Here is a 27,378-nt window from a genome sequence, read left to right as displayed (position 1 = left end):
CTCGAATGTCATGTATGTATACTTTATATTGTGTACACATATATTTGGATAAAGATTACAAGATCAATTAAAACGACCAATATTCATCGTTTCGTCATCTTCAACAGATGTTGCTAGTTTGAATATTATCTTATCCGTGTTTGTGTTAAAAATATAATTTGTAATTTATATTATTAGTAGTCTAGATGATTAAATATAGAAATATATACATATAAAAAACATTTATTAAAAATTCAAACAGATAAGTTTTTTTAGAAAGTGCTTCCAACTCGTAGAGTTATTTCGCACATATTTACACTTTACTTTTCGAAAATATAATTCTTCTACGCAGTGTTATAATTGCATGTGTGTCGGTGTATATGGTTGTGGATGAGTACAGTGTACGGAATTCGAGACCAGAGGATCCCGTTAAACTCCAACTTTTGGGCACATCAAAAGACTCTTGCGGGTTCAAACAGTTAAGAAAGATTAATAATAATGAGGGAAAATTTTGACGTAAATCAGCTGATCTTTCAGCTATAATTTTTTTTAAATTAAATGATTATTTCTTAAATAAAATCACGTGTCTAATATCTATATTTTTAACAAATCGTTAATTTTTCTTAAATTTCCGCAACACAAATACGTAGCCATAGAAAAATTTTTCGTATGATGGATGTAGGGCAAGGCATTTGATATTCACACGACTCCCATATGTCCATGAAATTGTACGCGTTTCTTTCGAAAGCGACGTCATCGATTCTTGGTATCCGTGCAAGACATAATAGTCGCTTATGCTGCGGATTCTTCAGCATCATTTATTCCTTTGCTCGTTATCATCAGTAATCTTGAATCGCGACCTTCCCCACAGAAGTCAAGTTCGCGCTTCCTCTGTCTGCTTGTCATCGCAAAATTTAGAAGCTCTTTTAAACATTTTCATAATCATTTATCTCTTAAGTTTATTTTTACTTTTTACATTTCAAATTTTTTATGAATAATTTGAATAGCAATCTAAGCTCTGAGAAAATTATATTTTGAAAAAAAAAAAAAATGTTAGAGTGAATATTTTGTCACAAACTTTTGCTGAATTAATATTTTATCAATTAATTACTTGCAAGATATATTAAAATAATTTAGATATCAACGCAAATTGCAAAACGAAAATAATAAAGGGAAAGAAACGTGAAAGGAACGAGAATATATTCGTAGTGATTTTACGAAAGTATACAATTTATTTGAGCGTAGAAAAATCTTTACGATTTGTAACGATAATTCCACTGAAAGTCTTATGTCGCCAAGTAAAATTTACCTGGTTATATGATACATATACATATATACATTTACAATTCTAAGATCTAGATATTTTACAAGTTACAACATAATCATATTCTTTTGTTGGAAGCGGTATAAAACATTAAATAAACTCTGGAAAAAGAAAAGAACATTTCAAGTAGTTCAAAAAGGTAGAAAACAATTTTTTTTTTTCTTAATTTTTAAAAATTAATCAAATTCAACGAACAAGCCTTCTATGGTTTTGCTGTTGTATCTTTACTGCTTTTGTTATTTATATTTAAAATATGTACATATAATAATAGAGTTGTCAATGATCATTTTAAAAGTCTATATGTAATCGTCATATATATTATACATAAGTGTCCTGTTTCTTCGTAAATAAATATGTTTTTCTATCTCTCGATTAACGCACTTGATGCTACAGAGCTCTATTTACCGTGAGAATAACTCGATAGTAAATTAAACAATACAAAAGTCTAAAAATAATTCAAGCAGAAAGAAAAAAAATACACATCTGTCTAAAACATCTTCTCGATATATTTACTATGTGTTTCTTAGACTTTTATATTGTTTAGAAAGAATCTCCGACCAGCGAAGAATCGAGTAATTTTAAATGGTAGCCTTAGAAATTTTAATCTGTTTTTTATATCTCCTATATTTAACGTTAAATGTGACTACTTAATATTCAAATTCAATTTATAATTATTTATAATAATACGACAATCACATTTTATATCATTCCAACTTCCAAAAACATACATACAGCCACATTTAATGCTGAATATGCATTGCGAATATGAGCCTGACTCTCTACGAGTGATTCTCGAGATAGTGAATCTCTCAACTAAACGATACTAGCCTTCACGCATCACAGATCACAGATACACTTAGGTACTCAGTTTGTGAACGACAACAAAGTCCTCTGCATAATGACCTATCGTCGTCTCGTGTCTCTGCGCAAATTAGAGACACGGCTCACCTCGCTCTTCATTCCTGCTCAACAGACATTTATTCCGTCTGTATTCGGTAATCTTGAAACGTCGAAATCTCTTTTCATTATATCTTCATAAGAAAAGATATTTCCTTTCCAAATAATTAGATTGTACCAATAGATCAATCCCTGAGATTATGTTCGTGCTTCCAATTGATACCGCTCCATCAGCAAAAAAACGAAGTCTTTATCTTTCATATTTTGGGTACAAATTTTGTACTTTAATTAAAACATCCACATTGGACACTTTAATTATTGTCTTCAACAGTCATTTACAAGTGGATTCATTCATCAGTCGACCATTCCAGTCTTTATTATAGCGCTTAAACATCAAGGACCAACGCTTTGTCTTCCTTATCTATATGCTAAAAGCCATCCAGAATTCTGATTAAGACGCACAGAGACTGTGAAAAAAATATAAAATATAATTTTCAGGTGACTTGAAAAAGTCTTAAATGCATCCTTTACGCTGCCAGCTGAGGTGATACAAACTGCTGAACTGGCCGTGATGTTAATCGTGGCGCCAGCACCGGTAGTAGACTCACTCTCAGAGGCGTCGAAGCCACCTGAGAAGCGGAGATCTGACTGTTAGAAGGTGATGACGAGGTCTTATCTCTGGCGTGGCGCTTCACATGCTTTGCCAAGTGGTCGCTTCTCATGAATCGCCTCTGGCAAACGACGCAAGCAAATTTCTTCTCGCCGGTATGTGTACGCTTGTGCCGCGACAGCTCGTCGCTGCGAGAGAAGCGACGGCTGCAATCCTCGTAGGGACACGGGAACGGTCGTTCGCCCGTATGAGTGCGCGTATGAGCTTTTAGGTGCGACGACTTGAAGTAGTTCTTGCCGCAGCCCGGATGCTCGCATTCGTAAACGCGACGGCGTGTCTCCACCGTACTTGTGCTCATCGTCGTGTTCGTCGTCGTGGCTGTAGTTGGTGCTGCGCTGGCAACCAACAGAAGAGGTGTTCGTGGTAAAACTAGAGGAGAGCCCAGCAGACCCGCTACCACGATAGGCGCAGGTTTGGGTGCCAGAGGTTGCAATCTTGGCAACTGCTGTTGCTGCTGAGTGCTCTCGCGGTCAGTGTTCTTGCTGTTCACGATGATCTCCTCCTTACGCAAGCTCATCTTGAATTTTATGTTGCGAAGCACGTCCTGCACCGGTTCCGTCGTGCTCGGTCGCACGTTCGCTCGCGGACTGGGCAACTGTCGCGCGACCGAATCACGTGATACTGGTTGGCTACTGGTCGCCGGACTCCCCGTAAGATTCGCCGGACTACAGGTACCGTCCCGATTGGCGCGCATTATTACCGAAACCCGGGCCGGTTCTGGGCTTGGCGGTGGTGTACCGTCTAACAGTAACTGAAACAAAAACGACAAATTTAGCAATTTTAATTCAACAAGTTCGTAGAAGATATTTTAATGCCCAAAAATTTTTTAAATTATAGTCCGTTCTCGGAAGATGTAAGCAAAACATTTTATAATTCATTAAGTAACAAACAGCGGCAAAAAGATAATTGGAAGCTATCTATTAAAAAAAAAAAAAGACGTTATCGATTTATCGATGCATAACAACAGATTGCAGCAAACCGTGGGAGAGACAGACATCCATTTTTGTGGAAAGTATCATTGGAAGATACGCCTACTCAAAGGATAAATAAGCGGAGAACTAAATGTGGTGCGCGCTCAAACGGAATCGTATCGTAACACGACTCCGAGCTCGCTCCGTTCCAGTCGATTAAGTCGAGAAGAGAAATCGAAAGGAAATGGGGAAGGGAGACATTGGAAAGCAAAGCGGCTTTCTGTCCACAATATGCATCAACTATTTTATTTCATATTTACCTTCGCCAACTCGCATTGCTCGACACATCGCCGCTTTCGGGGCGGCTCGTCTTCTTCCGAGTCGGAGGGTTGAGGGGTGGGCGGCAAAGCGGGGTGGGAACCCGCATCCTCGTTCTTCCGCTCGGATTTCTGATCTGAAAGTTTCTCCCCCAGCAAAGCCGCGACGCTAAACGATAACTGCATTGGTTCCATCTGTAAAACAAAGGGAGGCAGTGTGTTAGTCTAACGTTGGCAAGAAAGAATTTATTATGCACGTATAATTGTCTATTGGATAAAGTTATTTAATCTAAAATAAGATACTAAAATTAAATAAATGAAATCAAGCCTTAAAAGAATATACTGCTTTCAGTGCATAATAAAAAAAACATGACTAAACAATAAAACAGATAAGCAATTCTTTGTCCATCCTCGAGGGACGTTTGAATTAGAAAAAACTCCGTGCAGATTCCGTATATAATTCTCGACATCCGTTTACATAATTTATGAATCTTAAATTAGTTTTTTATATATATTTTTTCCGTTTTATGAATTTTTTAATTTTCTTTTATTTCGATTTATATTGTATTCTTCAACTAATTGAAAATAGACTTTACTCCAATAAAATTTAAATTTATGGGTCGATTATAGAGAAACAATGTCAAAAAATTAGTGAAAATATATTCAAGTTTACATAAAATAACTGATTGATATTCTAAGAAATATATATTGAGTAATGAAATATTTGTCAACTTTATATAACTCACTACTCTTGATAAAAAAAAAATAATTTTACTGCACGTAACCAACTATACAACACAAAGATGACGTACTAGCAAATATTTTGTACAAGCTCATTCGCGTGGAAAATGTTTGAGTTTCGCGGGCAACAGTGGATAGTGTTGTGGCGGTATATTTAATTCGCTGTCACTTACGTGCTTCAGCTGGGGCGAGGCCGGTGGCGAGAGAGGTGCCTGGTTCGAGTCCATGTCCGCGCAAAAACAGGACGAAATACCCGGGGAGAAAGAGAAGAAAAAAAAACCAACAAAAATCGAGACACACCGCTCGAAAAATCGCAAGAAAAAAAGAGACCTATATACGAGCGCCGAGCCCTCTTTGGCAAAAGTGGAGCGATGGGGCCCACAGGACGTAACGGACGGGCGTCTCGCGGCGCAATGAAGCTCTCTCAGGTCGGCGGTAGCTCGGGAACGCGCGGACCCGCGCCCGCACCGCGGTGCGTGATCACGCAGGGCGCGCGGGCGCGACCAATCTCGGCGAGGGGCTCGCCAGCGGCCGGCCAATCGGGGCGGCCCGGTCAGGCCGCGGCCGCGTGATCGCGGGCGTGCTGTTCACGTGCTCCCAGTCTGACTCGGGCCGTGATCGTGACGTCAGCGCGCGTGGCGAACGCGGTCGATACGTCATGGCGTCACGGCGCGCCCCGAGCGTCACGCACAATCTCCGGCCTCTTTCTCCTCCACCTCCGTTGTACACAACGTGTTCGCATCCGTCGTCGGGCCTTCTCGCCCAGGTCCATCTCTTTCTTCGTTCGCATCGACCGTCAACGGCCCCCATCTTTTCTCTCACGGCTCCACTTGTCCTTTGCTAGAAACTCTTTTCTTTCTCTTTCCTTTACTGCGTTTCTCGTTTTACTCCTTTCTGCATCTTCGCACCGACGTATGTGTGTTCTATTCCTCTCTTTGTTTCTCCTTTTATGCAGATCCAATGACCTGTGTTTGTATTCTAAACTATATTGTTTTGTAAAAACCGCATTTTTATTTTCTTCGCATTATTATATCATATTTCATTTTTATGTATAAATATATATATATATATATATATATATATATATATATATAATATATAAGAGAAATATTAATAAAAATATTAATAAAACTAATTGTGCTCTTGTAGAAAAATTTGATATTGAAAAAAAATATATATATAATATACTAATAAAAATATTAACAAAACTTATAAATAAAATATTAATAAAATTCTATATAATATATTAATAAAAATATTAATAAAACTAATTGTGCTCTTGTAGAAAAATTTGATATTGAGAAAAAGTATAAGAGCACAATTAGTTTTATCAATATTTTTCTTAGTATTTCTCTTTCTCTCTCTTATTGTTACCTCGTATTTTTTTTTTTTTGGCAGATGTAATTGCAGAACATTGGCATACAAGCTCCTACTTTCTTCCTTTCTTCCTTTCTCGCTCGCATCCTCTGTTTTTGTCGCAGCCTTTTTCGGTCAAGGACATCGTCTTTTTCGGGAGCAATTGCACTTAATTCCACGGGAAAGGTCGCGAGTCGGCGACCCATGCTTATAACCAAAATAAATTCTTCGTATTTCTGGTTTCTCGCAATATCTCGTGTTATTATTGTGCGAAGACGATTCGCGCGCGCGGCATCCGCGCGAATCAGCCGTCATGCTCGTGATCGCCGATCGCGTGGCCTCCTCCGCGTCGTTATCTACAAATAAATGCCGATGCGCAATAGTGTCGTTGATCTCATCGTTTTAGAAGCGTTTTGATATCGGGCGATGTGCAAATCCTTACGATCTCAAATTTCCGCTAGTCCGACTCTGAGAAAGTGCGATTAGCGTTTATCACGCAGGGGTCCTCAAGATCATGTATCAAATAAATTTTTTGTAGATATGTAAAACATTGTAGATAAATCTTCTGCCTCTGTAATAAAATATAATACATTATTGTCATCACATATATATATATATATATATATATATATATATATATATAGATGACATTTCTCAACCGCGGTGTTTATATATATTTGGTTTAACGTCACAATAGAGGGACGGAAATGTCGACTTTGAACGCGGGGCTTTAAAATCACGCGCATCTCATCGAGTAGGCGCGACGTTTCTGTTGACATGCGTCGCAATAAATAATTCACATTGGGACGATTATTGGTCTTTAGGCGCGCCGTCTGTCTGCTTATGACCTGCGGGGTTCTTGATGAGTCGCAAAAGACAGGACGGAGGTAGGTCGCGTGCGTCAGGGAAATTTTTTTTAAGGTCGCCTTCGATAAGAATATATAATCGATGAATGGTCCGTAGAGATAAGTGTGTAGCGTGTTGTCCATAGGTCACATCATGACGAAACTTATATGTGACACGCGATAAAATCGAACCAGCGTTGCAATAACGCAACAAAAATAAAAACCCAAACACGATGTCAACGTTGACAGCGTTACTTTTTCCTGATCAAGAAAAAAACTTGTTATTAATCTTTATTATTATAAGCGTCACACTTTTTTTTCTCTGTCTCTGGTCACGTATAGGTCACAGGTCATTTGACGTAGTTTCAGCTGTCTCAAAGTGTGTTTATAAATCTACAAAAATTGATATATATATTTCCTTGACATCTGAAGATGATCAAGTACAATAAAAATAAATTTTAAATAACTTTTATTGATTAAAAGGCTATTCTATTGTTAAAATAATAGAATGAAAAATAACCAAAATTATTTTTAAAGTTTGACGCAGTCGATTAGGTTCGGTTTGCATTTGTCAAAAATTCGTGCGACAATATATAAATATATATATATATATACGCAAAATTTTTCTGTATATTAGATTCCAAAATTGTATTATAAAACTACTATGCTACGGTTACTACTCTGTAGTTTTATTTTGCTCGTTTGTTTTTCTATTATTGTAATAAGCACCGATGGAATACTCACTATTGATAATATATATATGTATAGTGACAAGATACACGTGGGAGCTCGTTACGTCATTCATCGTTTTGTAAGCATATCGAGTGCGACGTCCTGTGTGAAATGATCAAAAGCTCGTTTATTTTTGTCATCTTTGTCACCATCTTTTTGCTACGTTTAAAATAGAATAAATACATGTTATACGCGATGAAGGAAGAAAGAAACACGAAGAATCTAGTAAGAAACTGCGAGAAAAATTTATAAAGAGATCGTCGAGTTATCATTTACCTTTTCCAATTTCTCGCGAAGCGTATGCAGTCTCTGTACGTAATTAAATATAGTTCTATCTATCAGTACACCCAATCTAATCGCAGGGTAATTTGCCTTTGTGTGTAAACCGCTTTTCAGTCTCGTGCGGCAAAACAAATACCACGAAGCGCCATCTCAAGCTCACGTGATAGAATCGAACGTTACGTCGAAACGAGCAACTGTAGGTAAATTAGTTATTGATATGATCATCGATAATTAAAAAAAAAAACAAAAAAAGCTGACTTAAAAAAAGTTATTTAAAATTAATTCAAAGTTATAAACATTTTTTTTCATATTTTTTTCATATTGCGCTCTTTTATTTGTCATCTCTTAAAAGAATGGATAACACATAAAAATAACGAAGAACTATTACCAGAGAGAAGCCTTCTCTCTGCTATTACTAATGTTTCTTGAATATAAATAATTAAATAATCTTTGTCACGATTCGAAGAAGTATTTTTTGTAATCTGCACCGTCATGTATTACCTAATAAAGATAAATACTTATGACGTTAATGATAGCTACACATGATGTGTGAATGTATAGATCAAATTCTAAAGTACTGTCTCTGCTACTTTTGCTATTATTCTTGACAGATTCTCGAGTGAACGAGACAAGCAAAGGAATTATGCCACCCTTGACGAACCTGCCGCCGATAGCGAAGCTGTCCAGCAAAGTGATCCGGATCCTGGGCTGCAATCCTGGACCGATGACACTACAAGGCACCAATACTTATCTCGTGGGTACAGGACGTAGGTAATAAAAGTCATGTGTCACTTGTCAATTACGTACATACAATAGATAAGTGTCATGTTCGTGACCTTTCCTTCGAAAGTTATTTTATACAAAAAAAAAAAAAAAAAAAAAAAAAATGAATGTTCTTATTAATTAGTATGCTTGAAAATAACGACATTTAAATATTAATATTTTAAAAAACATGTCAACAATTGTACTCATTGAATAAATAAATTTGAAACTTGTTGACATCGCTACCTGGAATTTGTAAACTTAAGAGATTTTGTTTTGTGGAAAAACATCATGTCATTGTTTTATGTTCGAAATTAAAAATCAAAATATGAACAACTTATTCCTTTAAGGTTAGATTCTCATATTATCAAAATTTTGTTTAATTGAAATGTAATGAATAAAAAATATTTTTTCTTGCATTCTTAAAGAATAAAAAAATATAAAAAAAAATATAAAATATATATATATATATATATATATATATATATATATATATAATGAATAATTTACTGTATTATTATTTATTATAATTTGAAAGTATTATAATTCTTCCTGTTTTTTTTATATTTTTTTATTCTTTAAGAATGCAAGAAAAAATATTTTTTATTCATTACATTTCAATTAAACAAAATTTTGATAATATGAGAATATGATAATATGCAAATCATATTTTTTTTAAACTGTAAATAATATTAAATTACAAATAAAATCAATACTATTAAATTAATGTGTATCTTTCGAATAATAATATTTTTATACACTTTGAATAATTATTGTAAAAAATTGCTGCAATATCATATCCAAGAAATGTCTCTTTAATCTATTATATAATAATAATAATATTATATTTTTAATAATAATAATATTAATAATTTTAATAATAATGATATTATTTAAATAATAATATTTTTATAATTTTTATAATTATTTTGAATAATTATTGTAAAAAATTGTGAAATCATATCCAAGAAATATCTCTTTAATCTATTATACATATAATATAAAATAATAATATAATAGAGAATAATAGAAAAATCATAGAAAAAGAATAAGTGAAAATATTCCATGTAAAAACAAAAACTTATTGTTCTTGTTTCTCACGATAAAAGCAAATTAATCTTCTTTGAGCTATTCTTTGTTACAGACGTATACTGGTCGATTCTGGAGAAACTAAAACAGCTGAGGCCTATATAAAGCTTTTAAATAATGTTTTAAGCGAGGAAAATGCAACTATCGAGCACTTGGTAATCACTCATTGGCATCATGATCACATTGGGGGAGTGGAACCTGTGCGAAACTTGCTGAAGAGCTTGTTTCCCTCAGACAAGCAGCCTACTGTGTGGAAATTATCGCGATCGTCAAACGAGGAAAGATCAACCTATGAGAAATCCATCCAATGGGAACCTCTGAAGGATGATCAAGTGATGGAAGTTGAAGGGGCAAAACTCCAGGTGAAATACACACCAGGACATACTAGCGATCATATCTGTCTACTGTTGCAAGATGAGAATATCTTATTCAGCGGTGACTGCATCCTCGGAGAAGGCACGTCAGTCTTCGAGGACCTCCATGATTATTTGCTATCGCTGAATAAGATCTTGGAGATGCGTCCCAAGACAATTTATCCAGGCCATGGACCGGTTCTAGAAGATCCATTGCCGCGTATACAATATTACATCAATCACAGAAAACAGAGAGAAGAGGAAATTCTGCGAATACTAGAAGAACAAGGAAAGAATAAGCCAATGACAGGAATGGATATTGTTAAGTTAATATACAAGGTAAACATCAATTAATAAAAACAGTGAGAACATATATACTTCTTTCCAAATTGTTAATTTTTAATTTGAAATAATATAGAATGACATTTTTTTTTTTTTTTTTGCATAGGATGCTCCGGAAAATTTATGGCTAGCTGCAGCATATACTGTAGACCATCACCTTCACAAGCTACAGAAAGAGGGAAAAGTATTACAACAACAAGAAGGTGGTTGGTGGAGAATTAAAGGCAAAATATGAATGTATCATATAATTTAGGAAATTAAAATTGAATTTTAAAAAATGTAAAACAAGTTTTGAGGACAAAAAATTTATGGAGTACAGACTCTAGAATTTGGAAACTCAGAAATCTCAATTATATATTTTATAAATGTATATAAATTTTTATTAAAATATAAAGGTTTCATAAGGAGCTCTAATAATGACAGATTTTAATTTGAATCATTGAAAAGATAAAAAGAAATAGGAAAATTGTTGAAACACCAGGCACATAATTGTGAAACATTTATTCAACTCACAGAAGTATATAATGATACATTGTTATGAATTTCTCTCTGTCCAAGTTAGGCTGATAGCTAATTATCATTAATGTGCGCACAGCGAAAAGAGTACACGTTTACGACAATTTCACGAAGTATATATCGCAAGCGGTAAGTTACCTCCTTCCCTGTTTAGGCGAATCATTAGTCATCGCGTGCGACTACGGATACATTACAACGGTCAATATAAAATATATATATATGTTTGATATATATATATATAATGTATATATATATATATATATATATATATGTGTATGTATATATACGTGTATATAATTGGCTATAATGTTGCTGTCGCGACACAATAAATGTTTCGTTATATTTTTCGTTATAAAATCTCTCTCTTTTTATTTACTAGCTACATAAATCTTGGCGAATATTAGCACCTCTCGTCTTGAACATGTGGGGAATTGCCCCGAAAAATTCGATGTCGCGATATACGTACACGAGGATATCACTAAAGTGCAAAATGTTGAGAGTAAATAGTATGAGAGCTTGGGAAATCGGTGGTTCAAGAACTTTCCAGCATCTAGGAATAAGATATTCAGGATATTTCAATAATATAGAATTTTGAGAATCTAAAATTTCAATCTGTATTTAAATCCTGAAAGTTGAAAATTTAATAATTTAAAATATTTAAATCCAAAAGAAATTTGAAATCTCATCCAGGATTTGAAACACATTTTATCTACAGATTTGGGAATCTGAACATTTTTTGATGTATTGATCCTGAGAGCTGAGAGTCTGAAAATTTATAAAAGAGTCTAACAATTGATAAGAGAAAGTATAGTAAGGGTTTTGTGTGACGCACTTTAGTTACATCCGGTATATAACTATATGGATATATCTATATAACATATATCCTTAATAAGCTCACTTTGTTACTTAATTCACCCTCTACTCTTTCTTTGGGGATAAACGTAAAAAATATATATTTATATAATATATTTTTATATATATTATTTCAACATACACACATAACATAATCTCTCTTTTTTTTTTACACGTACACGCACGAGCGCACATACAATACTCTTTCACTCTGTCATTTATATTCATCTATCAACTAATGATAACATTAACGCAATCACGTAACTCTATTATCATAATCAATATACTAAATAACAAAAAAGGAGAAGAAAAAAAATAAACTTAGATTATTGAACAATATACATATTCTACATTATGAAATATGTATTTGAGACACGTATAAAGACCACAGCGATGAGATGATCCATTCTTTCGCAATAAAATTAATAGTAATTTTAAATTTTAATGTCATCGATAATTTGTATAATTAAACAATTTAGTACATACATGTACTTTTCTGTCAATTCTATTATTTTTTTCTGTCTTGGCAAGATTCTTTTCCATTAAGTCTTTCCATTAACTTCTCAATTCAGTTTGTTAAGACCAAGATATTGAATTAAATTTAATGTGCCACCATTAGATTGTACGATCATGAGAATGTAATGTTTGGGATATACTTGTAAAGAATATAATATTTAAAGAAGAGTAATAAATTAACTGAATATTTAAAGGGAAGCAAATTAGCATCCTTTGAACATTTTTTTTGTAAATCCTACCAATAAAGAAAATGTACAATATAAAACATCAAAATCAAAAAGAAGAACTCAAGATGGTTTGCAAAAAGATGAAGACGCAGATGAATAATTGCCAGAGATAAATAATAAATTGTCAAGTTAATTAGCATTAATTATATAAAAGATAAAACATAACAAAGACGAAAGAGAAAAACATCCGATTTGTCACCCTTTTTTGGGGGCCCGTCTATACTTAAAAGTTAATAGTTCTCGATCTCTAATGAACTTCTGCTGTGGACTTGTAGCATTTCTTTCCTGTGAATCGCAGGAAGATCCGGAAGTATCTCCGAAAACTTTGGGTGATAAATTTGTTTATATAATGTGCTTTGAATAAAGTCTACTAATCTCATAAGTTGTTAAATCGAATGAAATTAATTAAAATTGAAATTGAAGATTCAATAACTCAGAGATCAAGAGAGGTCCTAGGATTCATTGAAGATGACAATTCAAGAATCGAACAATTTGTAACTTTTTCAAATATTAAAAATCTCGAAAACTGTTTAAATTATAATTTGAATCCCAAAGTTGACAAAATACTTCTTTTCTTCTATAAAAATGATCACGTGTTATAAATATAGCATAGACTTGTCAAATTAATGTGATGATCCTGAAAAGTGAGATTAATTCTGAAGAGTCTGAAATTTAAAAACATAAATGTCTTAAAAATGTCTATTGTATATTTATGAAAGGGGTTTTAATTGTTTCAACATTCTTGAATCTTTGTATCCTTACATTTAACTATGAATCTAAACTCTGACTCAGTTTACACAGATCCTTTAATATGCGTACTAAAAAGCTGTGATGATAGGCATCAAAAAGACATGAAAGTATCTAATAGTATCAAGCATATGTGTAGCGCTATTAACATATTAGATCATTTATTAAAACATTTTAGAAGACAAAATTGCTTTAATTTTTTTTCAAAAATTTTGTTGAGTTTTCAAATAAACAATACTGATGTAAAAACAGCTGAATTAAACTTTTGGTGCATACTATTTTGATTTGTCATTTCCTATAAAAGTGTATAATTTACAAAGTTTAAATAAATAAAAAAAAATTAAAAAAAAGAGAAAAAAATAATAACAGAACTTGATTTTTCTCGCTAACGGAGTAAAATGTACAAAGTTTACGTTTCGAGCACGAGATCGTGTTACAAATAATTTGCCTCGATCTAGAATATGTACGTATTCAAACAGCAAGCAAGATTTGATATTTTAGTACGTACTATTTTTACATAAAAATACTAGTGTAGACTAAGCCTCTATATTAACATTCTTCATATGAAGCAAATAAAGATTTTCAAAGTTAGGCGGTTCTATCTATCTGTAGAGCTAAATGCAGGATACAAAGACAGATTTTAAACTTTTACATTGTTCAAAAAGAAATTAATTAAAGAAAATCACCTCTGCCTCTGGCGAACAATGCGGCAGTACTACAAGAGGAATCCACTTTGCGGAAGCTGCTCAAAGCAACTGGGATTAATATAACTCAGAAGATCGTGCTCCGACATTGAGGTGAGCTCTTGAGGCAACATCCCATCCTCTGGCTTCCTGTTGACCGCGGTACTCGTGGCGGGATTGGGAATCGGGGCATTCACAGCCTGGCGATTTGGAGTGACCGGAAGCGCGACCGGCGGTGATTTGCTGGTAACCTGTTCGACGATGTTGTTTTGTGCCGACGGAGATTTCGGCAAAATCACTTCCATCGTGTTATTCATCAATTGCGCGCTTTGCGTCGCCACGCTGTTCAGAATATTTTTTGTGGCGATAATCGCATGAGCGGTAGTCGTCGTGATGGGCCGATTGTTGATAATGTCCTTTGTGGCATTAGTGATAACGTTGTTGATGGCTTGTTCAGCCGCGGTAGTCAGACGCTGCTGACAGGGTTCGTTAGCGGCTCCGCTGGCTAATGCGGAACTAGCTTCCGCTACAAAACCTGCGGGCTGATTCAACATGGAGCCGATGTCTTGTTGAACCGCCTGCTGCATAGCTTGGGCTGCTTGAGCTTGTTGAACAGCTTGTTGTACTGCTTGAACCTGGAATATTTTTTGTTTGATGTTGGTCAATCAGTTTAATTTAAAACCGTAAATTTTAATAATTAATATATTTAGAGATTATTCTGAAGAAATGTGAATTTTTTACACATTTCTCTACACGCATATTTCTCTACATACATTTATATACAATATATGCTATATATATATATTATATACAATATATTTAATAAATTAAAGGTTAATAACAATTGCTATTAACCTGCTGCACCACTTCTTGTGTCGCTTGTTGCACCGCTTGTTGGACTACTTCTTCAGTCGCCTGTTGCACCGCTTGCTGCACCACTTGAGCTGCTTGAACTTGCTGCACTGCCTGTACTTGTTGCACCGCTTGTTGCACTACTTGGGCATGCTGTACCACTTGTTGAACCACCTGTTGCTGAGCCTGTTGCACAGCTTGAACCGCCTGTTGTTGCGCTTGCGCAACAACTTGCTCGACTTGCTGTTGGGCTTGTGCTACTACTTGTTCCACTTGCTGTACCTGCTGCATCACAGCTGCTTCTTGCTGTGTAAGCGCTTGAATCTGCTGTTGCATATGTTCTGCCGGTATCGTACTGCCAGCGACCTGTAAAAAATAAAATCAAATCCACATTTATATTTATGCTTATTGATTTAAAGAATTTTATACTAAATTGAAAAACTTCTCAAGATCTTAGATTTTTTTATTTCAAAGTTATAAACTTTAGTCTCGGATACTTCGAGATTTTTAAAAGTCTAATTTTATTTTATTCTTTATATTTTTTCCAATACTCTTAAATAAATATTATTAATATTTACCGTGGCATTCGATGTGGCAGTTCCCGCATTGACTTGCGTTTCTGGCAACTGCGGTAACAATGCCGCATTAATAGTAGTTAATAGACTTTCTCCTGTTTGTTCCATTGTTGTTGCAGGCGATACTGATGTCGCACCTGTAGCTGCTGCCAACGGTTGTACCGTCTGCGGCGGTATTAACGCCTCCAACAACATTGTCTTCACTGGAATCGGCGGACTAGTCCTAGTCTGCTGACTGCTACCGATTGCCTCATGCTCAGCTGTCACATGACTCAATATTGCGGTGGAATTTACGGCACGCAATGGAGATACTATCTGTTCAGCTGCAGAGTTTACTAAAGCGTTTACTGAAGTTTGCCCTGAAAAAAAGTATTACTGTATATTAATATTTTAAATTAATTTTTAAATTAATACCAAATTTCTCACAACAAAAGAATTAATTTTACTTTATTGCTTAAAATTATTTCATGTTTTAGAATTATAATACAAAGAACACAAACAATATATAAAGTCTACTGCTTTTTGATACACATCACACATATACCTGTGGTAGTCAGTATTCCTGGAGGCGCCGCCGACTGCTGGGCGCTTCCTGAAATAATGGAAGTCCGCTGTTGCTGAATAGCGAACTCATTTTCTGGGTTATCAGATTCTTCGCTAGTGACTACTGAGGATTCAATCTGATTCAGATACTTGTCGTGACTACTCGGCGTTGATAACGGCTGTGTTCCAGAAGCGCCGGTGAAGCTCGACAATGTGTCAAAGTCTGGCTGATGATGGTGTTTCATGCGGAGATCCACCACGCCAGCACCTTGAAGAGTTGCTCCATTAGAACTATTTTCTGTTGGCAAAACACCATTGGTGTCTTTGAGACGATGAGGGCTGAGAACTGGGACCTGAGTTGGCTCATGTATACCTATAAATCAGTAATTGAAAAATGTTTGATTTAATTTAAGAAAATTAAAACTGCTAAAATTTCAATTTATTACTTGAGAATTGAAATACTAAGATTTAACTGAGTTTATTGAAAGTTTTATAATATATACTGTATTCAACAAATAATTACTCAAATTCTTATTATATTCACCTCCAAACGAAGTCGAATGATGTGCATTCACCAATGACAAGGGATGTTGATTACGTATTAAATCCACTACTCCGAGAAGACCATTCACTGCCTCTCGTACTGGACTGTTGCTAGCGGTTGCGACAGCGACAGTCCTGATGATATCAGCTTGCGAAGGCGCAGCCTCTCTTGAGTTCTCGTTAACCAACTGTTGGAGGGGAGAAGCGACAGATGCTGGTCCATTCGAAACCGTCGTTGGCGTTGGAATGCTCTGCATGCTATTTTCACTTAGCATACTATTCTCACTGTTTTCATCTAGTACTTCCGTCTTTAAGTTATCTGGCAGAATCAGCTGTAGATTCGATGAAGATCGTCGAGACATTAGAGAATTGGCCACAAGTACGGGGGGTGGCATCATGACGTCAGGAGGTGAATTCGAAGATTGCGAAGCCCACATCATTACGGGAATCACTCGGGATGCTTCTGCTGGCGGCGGACTGGGATCACTCTTTAATGTCTCTGCTGAAGAAGTGGTTTGTTGTGACTGAGTCGTAGGATTGGTTAAAAAGCTTGCCGGCCCTACAGCTGCTTGCGTTAATAAATCTGGTTAAATAAAGAAAGATATTTATTTTATTTTTACTTATTTTTCAAAAAATGTCTAATCAATAAATCAATAAATTATTAAGATTTATTTGGTAACTAAACACTCACTGTTAGATGTTACATCCGCGGCTGACGGTACCACGGATGAAGATGTAACCAGGTCACCGTTTGTCAGTGGAGGTGAAATGGATTCGAGTTTGCCAATTGATGGCTGCGGAGGAGTAGAAGCGGCCGTATAAAGGAAAGTGTGTGGTTCACTAGTCTTTCCAGACGACACTGCATACAATCTTACGCTGACCGTTTCCGTAGGTGCTAAATCTTGCCTGCGGTAAGCCGGTACCACGCACACCAAATGCGCCGGGTGTAAGTACTCTTTATCCGGCAATACGGTGCATTCCCAATGCGGCTCCAGACTCGTCACATCATCATTATCCAGCTGAAAGACTACTCGGGTATCTTTTAGGAAATTTTTGCCTAGTATAATGAGTTCTAGTCCACCGGTGCATGGACAGGAGGTCAGAGACTTTTTGCAGATCTCTGGAATTCCAGGTGGTTGAGCTGTGAACATACACGTTCGATGATATAAGAAAAATGAATAAATCGTTAGTTTTTTATCGTATCTAAGAATCTTATTTATATCTTATAATATGAATTATATATATAGACACAATTTTATGATCTTTCTTCTTCTTCTTAATTATGATGTAGCTATTTTTTTAAACATTTAAATAAAAAATCCATCCTTTTATTCGACTTACTGCAAACTATTGGTTGTGAACAGACTTGTAGCGTCTCTGTGGTTCCATCAGTGTGCGTGATAATCGTGCGGAAGATCATGCGGCACCGTGTCGACTTTTTCTTACTTCTTCCTTGAAGCCCAGCCTCCTGAGGAAACCTATGTTCTACGTCAACATTACGCTCCTTCAAGATGCCGACGCAATCACAGGTAATATCTTTTGCAGGATCCATGTCAATCTCAATAACAATCGTGCCATCGATTTTCCGTTCGACGCAGGGCGTAGAGTTCTTGCCGCTTACTCGGCAAGCCTGATAAAACATGTGCGGCGCCACTCTGCCCAGATCAGTACCAATGAATACTTGTAGAGTCGTCGGTTTGTCATAGCCGATCAGTCGCACGATGGGAAAACCATTTCCGCTACGATCCTTTACCGCTCCTCGCGAACCCTCCGTCTGATAGCGAGCTCGATGTTGTTGCTCAGGTTGGCAGGCAATCTGCAGTTGAGTCTTACCGTTGACGGAGATGTTGGCTGGCAATGGGAAAAAAAGATCATAAACAATATTAGATCAGGATTGAATCTGTTTGGGAAGTGTACAGTAGATTGAGAAGTAATTTATGGAAGATGGCAGGTGTGAGTAAATAGAGAATGCTAAAGATTGTTGAGATCTCTAGTGGAATGTTTACTATTGGTTTGTTGGAGAAACGCCAAAGAAAGAGAGGCATATTATGTTGGAACTAGTCCAATCATATATTAGACATATGACAAATTAATAAAAGTTTATCATATTTCAGGATTTATAAAACAACGATTAGATACATTTGAAAAGTGAAGAAATTTTGATCCTTTTAAAATACAAAATTATAAACACTTATATTTCAAAGAGTTCAAAGAAAATTGGAAAATAAAATCTTTTAAAGGCCAAAAAATTAAGGCCCATGTTTGAAATATTCAAGACAAAATTTTAAAAATTCGAAATTCTTATTTTTATAAACGTAGAAAGATTAAAGATTTTGAATTAATTTACAAAATTTACATTATCATCAGTAAATCCATCATCATAAAATCATAATTTGATTCATTATTAATCAATGTGTTACGAATCATTTTTATTAAACCGTTAATACGATAAAGCACATTGTTCTATTATCCGTAATTATACTTAATATTTTAATCGCAGCCATGCTTGTTTGACCTATATTTGGTATCAAAAAGCGAAATATCAAATTTCATGATGTATTTATATTTTGTCTTGCCTATCGCTACGCGAGAGCGAAAAAGAGAGAGCGCTGGCTCCCGAACCGAAAGAGATAACTTATCGGAAAATAAGCAATTTCGTCGGAAATAATAAATTTACCGATGAGTTTGCTCTTGTTGCAAAACATCGAAGACGACAATGCAATGTGTTACTTCTGTAATGCGAAGTAACGAGTTGTTCATCCCTTCTCTTGCTCTCTGGCAAGACAAACGTTTTCTCTCTTCAGAAACGACTAACTTTATGAGATGCAATAAAGTGCACAAGTCTTTCATTGGTGTTAACTCAGTCGAATATATGTATACTTAGTATTGATAAGTAGAGTCTGCAAGAGAACTCGAAGTGCGAAATTTTCATACGCGATTGCATCAACTATACAATAATAATGTCGTTTGTAAGAGAATGTTACATTATTTGTATTGAAGTCATACCTAAAATAAGTAACCAAGTAATTTAAAGATTTAAAAAAATCAAAATTTCTTCCTTCTAAAAAAAAAAAAAAAAAATTCAATATCTGTTTATTTTATTTACTTGGAATTTGTATGCCGATTTCATTTTTCATCCTATATTCCTATTAATTTCTATCATATATATAGAAGTATTAAAAACTAAAACATATTCTACACAACTATCTAAAGACACATACACAATTGCGAAGTGAGGGTGATAGGCCCCTGATGAGCGGTCGATGTTCTTTTAGTCAGCACGCCCATGGCAGGTCGAGGTCTGGTCACCCCTACGATTCTGTTTACAGAATTAACGGTCCTACTGGATACACTTCCCAAACCGATTTCGTTGCCGGTGGTTCTGGTCGTCAAAGACTTATTGTCAGGACTAGTTCCGGCAGCCACATCCGGAAATGGGAAGTTTGCATCTTCGGATTCCAGCTTAATATCCATCTTCCTCCTTTTTGTGTCCTCCTCGCCAACACCGTTCCAAAGCTGATGAAACAAGTACATTATTGATCGACTCGTGACATAGATGTATATATAAAAAAATGTTTTGTTAAATATTCAAATTGTACTTTATATTAAATAATCAGATGTACATGTAAAAGAAAAAATGCTACAATCTACACACACACACACACACACATATGTCTGTATGTATGTATAAAGTATACAAAATTTAGCAATATCTTAAACATATAATTTAATAATCTTATTAAGATATTATTATCTTAATTAAATATTTTAATATCTGAATGATTAATATCTTAATTTAAAATTCCAATGTTTTATTTTAGTGAATCTTTATGTAATAATATTATAGGAATATAATTAAACTAAATTTAAATTACAAACTAATTTATCTTTATTAAATTAAATTAAAATTTTATTAAAATTCTGTTAATATTAAATATCTTAATAATGCAATTCAGTATCATTTTTCGCTCGATGCTGTAAAAAAAGTTATTTCGAGTGATTAGTAGGGAGACAACCCATACGTGCGCCAACGTCTGTGTACTTAATTTAACGAATCAGAACTCGGCTGGGTTCAACTACCGTTCGAGCGGTCGGCGATCTCCAATGATGATATTGATGACGATCACGCGTACCCTCGTGAACACATTAAATAACTTCATCTGGCTTCTAACAACAAGGAGATTCAAGGCCGTAACCGTAGCAAGAATAAGCAAAGTGCGAAGCTCATATAGGGACCCGTAAACTCTTCCTTTTCTTCTTCTGATCTTTCAGAAAAAGGAAAAAGACAAAAAAATATGTTTGAACCAATTATTAGATTCGATTAATAACTTGTGAACAAATTCTTGTTTGCGGATAAATTTTTTTTTGTTGATTTCGAAATAATATAATTTTTTTAACATTTTATAACAAGTACTTTTTTTATTCGTAATGTTTCACGTGTAGCGAAAATCTAAGTAGGAAATTTGACAATAAGTTTACGGGCCTCTAATATTTCTAGATACTAAATTGTATTATATTAAAAATTGTATACAGCAGATGTCATAAAACTAGAACTCTAGCATATAGTTTATAGCTTAGTGTTAGTAAAGTTATATACACAGCAATTAATAAGATCTGAATCGTTTGGTCAATGTTTGACAATATCATCTTATTTGTCGTTAGGTACTAACGTTGACGTTGTTGAAATGCTGTTGACGTTCCTCGGAGCCGAGACCGGAATCGTTTGAGTTGTCGTCTTGCGTTGTACCCGTTCTAGATCCGTGGTCATCCGAGCTCCTCACAGTGATGCCACCGAAAGACGGGATTCTAGATTGTTTTTGCTGTTGTTGTCGTTGCTGCTGCTGCTGCTGCTGTTGTTGTCGTTGCTGGTGGCTGACCACCCTCCTCGTCGTGGAATGAGCGCGATTATTTGTAGTTGTGGTGCTTCTCAAGATAGACGATGCTGTCACCGTCGACGATGTGCCACCTGCATTGCTAACTGAAAAATAAATACGCTAACTAAACTTTAGCTTAACTAGAATAAATACAAGGCAGACGATCAAGTCTATCAATTAGATAAAGCACGAATATACCATTTTTATATCAAACTTTCCTGACATGACATATATCAATGCTCTATCATCTTTCTATCAAATGAAAATCTGATAATATATATAATTATTTTAAGATTCTCAGAATCATCAGAATAAATTCTCTCTTCTACTTCTTTTCTAGAGCCGTATTTGTTTAGATTTCAAGATTTCAGCAAATTCTCCTCTTTCCTTCTAACAATCCAAAACACTATAAAATCATATACTACCGAATATCATACTATTATATTGATCAATAAAATTATGTATATCTTTGAATCTATTTTCAAGCTTTCATTACCAATAAAATTGAATCTCCGAGCACGAATCACCATTCGATGCAACATTGATAGACCAACTCTCGATTTACATGTCGTGCATGAAGAGCCGGCGTGTGCATCGTCGGGATGCGATAAAGGGGGAAAAATACGAAACACACGAGCCCCAGCGAAAGAGGGACAAAAAGATACAGATGATGAGAAGGAGTAAGAGAGAGCGTAAGGGAAGGAGGCAGAGCAATGTCGAACGATCTATCTATAGACCACCTCGACTACTGGATGGGATAATTGCGTGGGGGTGAAGTTGCAATCGCGGACGCAACTGGTGACGACGGGGTTCGATTCTACATCCCTCTCTCCTTCCACCCCGGCGACCCATAGGGGGTGGGCACGTAATCGACGCATGCACACACGTGCATTAGCTGTGCATCTGTGTGAACGTCGAGGAAAATCACGGGACGATGTCAACGACCCGGCTGTCGGTTTCCAATCTCATTTCTCTTTCTCTTTCTCTCTCTCTCTCTCTCTCTCTCTCTCTCTCTCTCTCTCTCTCTCTCTCTCTCTCTCACTTTCTTTCGTTTTCTTCCTCTTTTCTAGCGTCGCTGCTATTATTGCCAATCATTACATTATATCAAGTTGTAACAATTATTATTTTTTCTTTTCACAATCTATGTCAGAAATAGACTCCTTTTTTTCTTTTATTATAGTTTCTCTTATTTTTCATTTATTATAGTTAGCGCAAAAATAATTTATTATTCGTGAAGTCCACATTTAAATGTAAAATACTTCCAAGTTTTAGTTTTATACAATCTTAGAAAAAGTAATGTAACAAATCGTTGTTCAAATAGACCAAATATCTGAAACAGTGTTTGCCACGATAGCGTTCAACAGGTTTATAATATGTAATATTTACTTTACGATTTATGGAAGATAAAAGTATTACAAGTTCCGAGTATAGTTCACTCTTCGACTCATCATCTTCCCGCATTTCCTTTAAAAATCATACACACTGATCACAGCCATTGGATATTTTGCAAATAACGGGTGGCGCCATTCACTACAATAGCTGCATAATCAAGCCATGCCATAAAGATAATAATCGCGAAGGTCTCGTAAATAGTGACGTCCGATGGTTTTAATTATACCCTGGCAATCTCGCCAGTCGATAAATAAACACGACAGAACGCTCTGTACACCTGGGGTAGAGGTGAATGTATCTCTTTATCGTCTCGCCTGTGTGTTCGCGCGCGTCCACGTGGAAGGGTACCGCCAAGACGAATTAGGGCTCTCTCTGATATTTGCGTCTTCTGGCCCCACCACGTCCTCGAGTTGGACAGAAAAAAAAAGAAAAAAAGAAAGAGAGAGAGAGAGAGAGAGAGAGAGAGAGAGAGAGAGAGAGAGAGAATGTACCCTCGATAACAGGATCGATAAACATCGTTACTATTATACGGCAAACAGAGCGCGAGCGCGCTAACTACGACGCCTCTCCTCTCGAGTCTCAAGGATATATCGTTACCAGGACGAATGGATGGAAGGACGAACAGACGGATCGATGGTCGGTCAATCCCCATCGCGGTCGGATGGGGTATCGTTCCACGAGACACAGACGTAAATTCGTCGATTACCGATGTTATCAGTAGATTCTATTTCTTACGTCCTCGCTCGAAATCGTCGTGAAAAACGCAGACGTGTGAAGGACGAAAAAAACGCCTTCAAGAGAGGCATTTCTAACTCTATAACAGATAACTTTAATTTTATTTCATAGATAATAGAGTTTTATGAATCATAGGTAATTGGAGATTACAGTTGTAGAGAGATTACATAGTTGTACAACGTACGTCTGGAAATAGTGATGATATATTCTACAATAAATAATAGAGTTTCATGAAGATAAATAATTGGATAAATGCTGGCTTTTCAATAGATGTACACATTGTATATAAAGAGTACATTAGAATTCCATAGTAAAATTACCTTGCAATCCATAATTAAGTTTGTTTTTTTGTTGAACACTACCTAACGCGACAGAGATACCTCTGCGATTTACTATAGATTCATTTTAGGATATATTTCAGATGTTTTACGGTCTCCTTGGGTTCCGACAAAATGTTTCGTTGCGCTCACATGACAGTCTGTGTACACTTAATGGCATCTCTGATAGCCTACTTAAGTAGTCAGATAAGGAGCCGAAGAGTCTCCAGAAGCTCGGCTACACCGATACCGAAAGAAATAGAATACAGATATATATATATAGACTGTACATTTATTACTGCCTTATATATAGAAAATTTTAAGAAATCAATGAAAAATACACAAACTTAATGACAGTGAAACGTCAATGTCTTAAAATTGACAAATCTTTAAAACTTGAAATAAGAAAATAACGAAAAGATTAAACTAAATATACTTGCGTAAACATTTTTAATGAGTTAAATGAATGAAATAGAAATAAGACGGTTAAAAAAAGTCCAAATTAAAATACCGCAGAATATTATTGTGTTAACGAAAAGACATCGCATAGTTTGTGGCACGAAAGAAGTAAAGACGAGAAGCAAATTTTATTGATTATTGATGTTCTGATCAGAAATGCGGCGGTAGTTTATCGCTAAAAACATCGTATATCTTTTCGAACGAGTCCCGATAACGAGACACTGATTTCAATGATAGGCAGACACGACATACAGTCCGGACTCCCTCATAGCGAAAACGAGGACAGACAAGATCCTTCGACGATAACAGAAACGTTACAGCTTGTTGATGAAATCCGATTGATGAGCATTGGAATTTCTGTCTCGATTAATATTCAAATTGCCACGTGAATTCCAATGAGTGTAATGGTAATTATTATACCTGTCTGTATTTTCGTTCTATCATAAATGAAAATTGTATTAACAAGAAAATTAATAATGATAAAATAATAAAAATTTATATAAGAATATACGTGTAATTTATAAGTTAAAAAAATTTCCCAATATTTTTCCAACTAATCAGATCATTAAATATTATTCTTTTTCATCTTTATCACTAAATAACATTAACATAATTATCTACCTAATTATTTTTTTATTTAACTATATAATACGTTAATAACAAAAAAAATAATAATAATAAACTTTACATTTTAAATTCATCAAAATAATTATTTAAAAAGCGAAAATAAATGAATCAAACAGTATTTTTTTTCTCGAAGATAGAGGAGAATATCTATATCTTTGTCCTAATCAACTATTTGACCACATTAATCATCTGTATCAATGTAAATATAAAATTATCGCATTTTATTGACTTAAAGAAAAAAGCGACTCCAATGAAGTAAAATCATCGATGCAAAAAATTGTTTTAAAAAGAATTTTAAGAAAGTTTAACACTTTTCTTATGTATATATAATTTAATTTACTTTTTCTTTAATAATCATATAGCTTTATATTTCTAAAAATTTTTTTTTAATTATTATTAAAATTATAAGTAACAAAAACTTTACTTTTTCAACAAACTTTATATAATACTTGTTTATGTATTATAATTCTTAAAAGTTGTATATCTCTAATTAACTTAATTATTGCAGTCTTATAAGATTCGAATAAGTATATTTAGAGACGTCGCTGGTAATTGCGTATTAAATTTTTGTTGCCGATTGACTCGAAAAACCAGTTTGTTTGGCCTAATCAAATTTATCAATCCGCCGCCAATTGAGTCAACTCTCATATGCATTCGTGTGCGTGTTAGCTCCGTTATTCAACGAATTATAGGCGTTATTCAACTATGTATACAGCGCGCCGTTAACGAGCCACGTATGCGCGCATTCGTGTTTACATGCGATTTTAGCGATCATTGAAATACGAGTATAGGCCAAAGACTTTTTTTTTGTATATCAATTCAAGGAGATGATTACATAGATCGCGTTCACATACGGAGTGTACATTTCGAAACACGGATGTAATGATGACGTAATTAAAGGTATTGGATTTTTTATCCAAACTGATTAATATTATTTGAGAGAGAGAGAGAGAGAGAGAGAGAGAGAGAGAGAGAGAGAGAGAGAGAGAGACTCGAGTCCTTGGAATCTTAGATTTTTTTAATCCTAAAAACCGAAGAGCTTCAAATCTTCGAATTATTAGAATTATCTAGAATCTTCCAGTTCTTGTAGAGATAATGGTTCTCTAAACTTTTACATTCAAGAAACACAACGATTAAATAATCGTGTTTTGATAAATGAATTCGGTTAGTAAAAATTCGTAAGTATATATCATTAACAGCTAATATATACACATGCACGCACGCACACATACACATACACACACAATTGTTTAAAATTAAAAAAAATGTTTAAATCTTCGGTTAATTAAAATTTGTAGAATTCACATATATAATTTATAACTTTTAAAAATTATTTTCTTTTAGCTCACTGTTCGATTGTCTTATTTGATTTAATTCCGACTGAATAAGATTGCCGCGTAATCAGTGATGGCGTTCAAAAGTACATTCAGACAAGTAAACAGTGACAAGAGAATATTGATACGAGCACATTAAATATTCGTCTTGCAAAAAAATGTGTCCCGCCTACATGGAAGTTAAGTTTCATGTTTTTAATTGTCAAATTTCTCAATTTTCATCTATTGAATTTCAGAACTCGATTCTTATAATTTTCAAAATTTTCGAACAACATAATCGTCAGATTTATTATCAAACTTTGAAATTTCAAAAATTATCTTGTTAAAATAACAATTAATTAAAGACAATGAAGTAAGTATATGCTTATATTACTTTCTTTTATTCGTTATTGGATTCATTTAAGTCAACATTATCACCCAGTACCGTCCAAATTATTTTTAATACTCCAATATCCGCATCTTTCTCATGTTGGTACAATGTTTATTGCAAAATTACATTCCCGTATATGTTATTATATTCCTTATTTATATCTTGTTCTCATATTTCATAGTGTCTCGAACCCCTTAGACACATATCAGGAATCGCGAAGGTTATCTGCAACCGTTTGCATACGTTTTCCCGCTGGGCAGCCACGAGATATTAAAGCTGAGTATTTTCAACAATAATAATGCCGGCGGAAGATAGCGCGGAAAAACATTTGTCACAAGTTTATTGACCTCGTAAAAGCGCACGCGCACACATAGTTTCATTCTAAAAGCCATAGAATAAAAAGAGATGAATTTATAGTCTGCCATATGTTTTTTACTAGTGCACGTAAGCTCTCTTTCTCTCAAATTTACCGACAAAGTACTCTCAAAATTAGTACTGTTAATGAGAAACAGAGAGAGCAAGATTTTTTTTTATTGCAATGGACAGTTTGCATTCGGAAAAAAAAGATGTCTGCAGTCGAATCCCCTCCTATTGTGAAATCGTCAAGACTGAACTC

General features: G+C 34.9%; 3 protein-coding genes across 6 annotated transcripts in view; 1 reads left to right on the top strand and 2 right to left on the bottom strand.

Moving 5' to 3' along the window:
* Nucleotides 1-1,191: 1,191 nt before the first annotated feature.
* Nucleotides 1,192-8,846, bottom strand: LOC140673996 (uncharacterized). Of its 2 annotated transcripts, XM_072907286.1 has the most exons (8): nucleotides 8,716-8,846; nucleotides 8,049-8,248; nucleotides 7,785-7,931; nucleotides 6,638-6,766; nucleotides 6,214-6,551; nucleotides 5,013-5,804; nucleotides 4,102-4,293; nucleotides 1,192-3,621 (listed from the first exon to the last, which is right to left on the bottom strand). In XM_072907286.1, exons 6-8 carry the CDS (start codon nucleotides 5,064-5,066, stop codon nucleotides 2,728-2,730), a joined length of 1,140 nt encoding a protein of 379 aa, XP_072763387.1. In that variant the 5' UTR covers nucleotides 5,067-5,804; nucleotides 6,214-6,551; nucleotides 6,638-6,766; nucleotides 7,785-7,931; nucleotides 8,049-8,248; nucleotides 8,716-8,846; the 3' UTR covers nucleotides 1,192-2,727. The 2 variants fall into 2 exon arrangements, with proteins under 2 accessions (XP_072763387.1, XP_072763386.1); XM_072907285.1 differs by having other exon boundaries at nucleotides 6,214-6,766.
* LOC140673998 (endoribonuclease LACTB2) lies at nucleotides 7,043-10,980 on the top strand. Its single transcript, XM_072907296.1, has 4 exons — nucleotides 7,043-7,082; nucleotides 8,666-8,825; nucleotides 9,961-10,597; nucleotides 10,707-10,980. The coding sequence occupies exons 1-4, from the start codon at nucleotides 7,058-7,060 to the stop codon at nucleotides 10,833-10,835; spliced, it is 951 nt and encodes a 316-aa protein (XP_072763397.1). The 5' UTR covers nucleotides 7,043-7,057; the 3' UTR covers nucleotides 10,836-10,980.
* An 86-nt stretch (nucleotides 10,981-11,066) lies between these two features.
* The window catches only part of Nfat (nuclear factor of activated T cells 3), a 28,743-nt gene continuing 12,431 nt past the window's right edge, over nucleotides 11,067-27,378 (bottom strand). For 2 of the 3 annotated variants that reach the window (XM_072907276.1, XM_072907273.1), the window contains exons 2-10: nucleotides 21,325-21,632; nucleotides 19,876-20,170; nucleotides 17,996-18,505; nucleotides 17,346-17,795; nucleotides 16,656-17,237; nucleotides 16,113-16,484; nucleotides 15,572-15,927; nucleotides 14,997-15,359; nucleotides 11,067-14,776 (exon numbers count right to left, since the gene is read on the bottom strand). In XM_072907276.1, the coding sequence (XP_072763377.1) occupies nucleotides 14,174-14,776; nucleotides 14,997-15,359; nucleotides 15,572-15,927; nucleotides 16,113-16,484; nucleotides 16,656-17,237; nucleotides 17,346-17,795; nucleotides 17,996-18,505; nucleotides 19,876-20,170; nucleotides 21,325-21,632 (3,839 nt within the window). In that variant the 3' untranslated portion in view covers nucleotides 11,067-14,173. The remainder of the gene's footprint in view (nucleotides 14,777-14,996; nucleotides 15,360-15,571; nucleotides 15,928-16,112; nucleotides 16,485-16,655; nucleotides 17,238-17,345; nucleotides 17,796-17,995; nucleotides 18,506-19,875; nucleotides 20,171-21,324; nucleotides 21,633-27,378) is intronic. The other variant, XM_072907275.1, reaches the window with a different exon arrangement.

This window comes from Anoplolepis gracilipes, chromosome 15 (assembly GCF_047496725.1).
Source record: "Anoplolepis gracilipes chromosome 15, ASM4749672v1, whole genome shotgun sequence".
NCBI lineage: Eukaryota > Metazoa > Arthropoda > Insecta > Hymenoptera > Formicidae > Anoplolepis > Anoplolepis gracilipes.
The sequence above is the reverse complement of the archived record's forward strand: the minus strand, read 5'-3'. Positions and strand labels throughout refer to the sequence as shown.

What these genes read in the sequence shown, in the direction of transcription:
- LOC140673996 (XM_072907285.1), bottom strand. Translation starts at nt 5,066, where the DNA reads ATGGACTCGAACCAGGCACCTCTCTCGCCACCGGCCTCGCCCCAGCTG. An exon ending in CCTCGCCCCAGCTGAAGCAC is followed by an intron (nt 4,294 to 5,012) that starts GTAAGTGACAGC and finishes TTTGTTTTACAG; the next exon opens with ATGGAACCAATGCAGTTATC. An exon ending in AGCAATGCGAGTTGGCGAAG is followed by an intron (nt 3,622 to 4,101) that starts GTAAATATGAAA and finishes TTTTTGTTTCAG; the next exon opens with TTACTGTTAGACGGTACACC.
- LOC140673998 (XM_072907296.1), top strand. Translation starts at nt 7,058, where the DNA reads ATGAGTCGCAAAAGACAGGACGGAG. An exon ending in TCGCAAAAGACAGGACGGAG is followed by an intron (nt 7,083 to 8,665) that starts GTAGGTCGCGTG and finishes TATTCTTGACAG; the next exon opens with ATTCTCGAGTGAACGAGACA. An exon ending in TTGTTAAGTTAATATACAAG is followed by an intron (nt 10,598 to 10,706) that starts GTAAACATCAAT and finishes TTTTTTGCATAG; the next exon opens with GATGCTCCGGAAAATTTATG.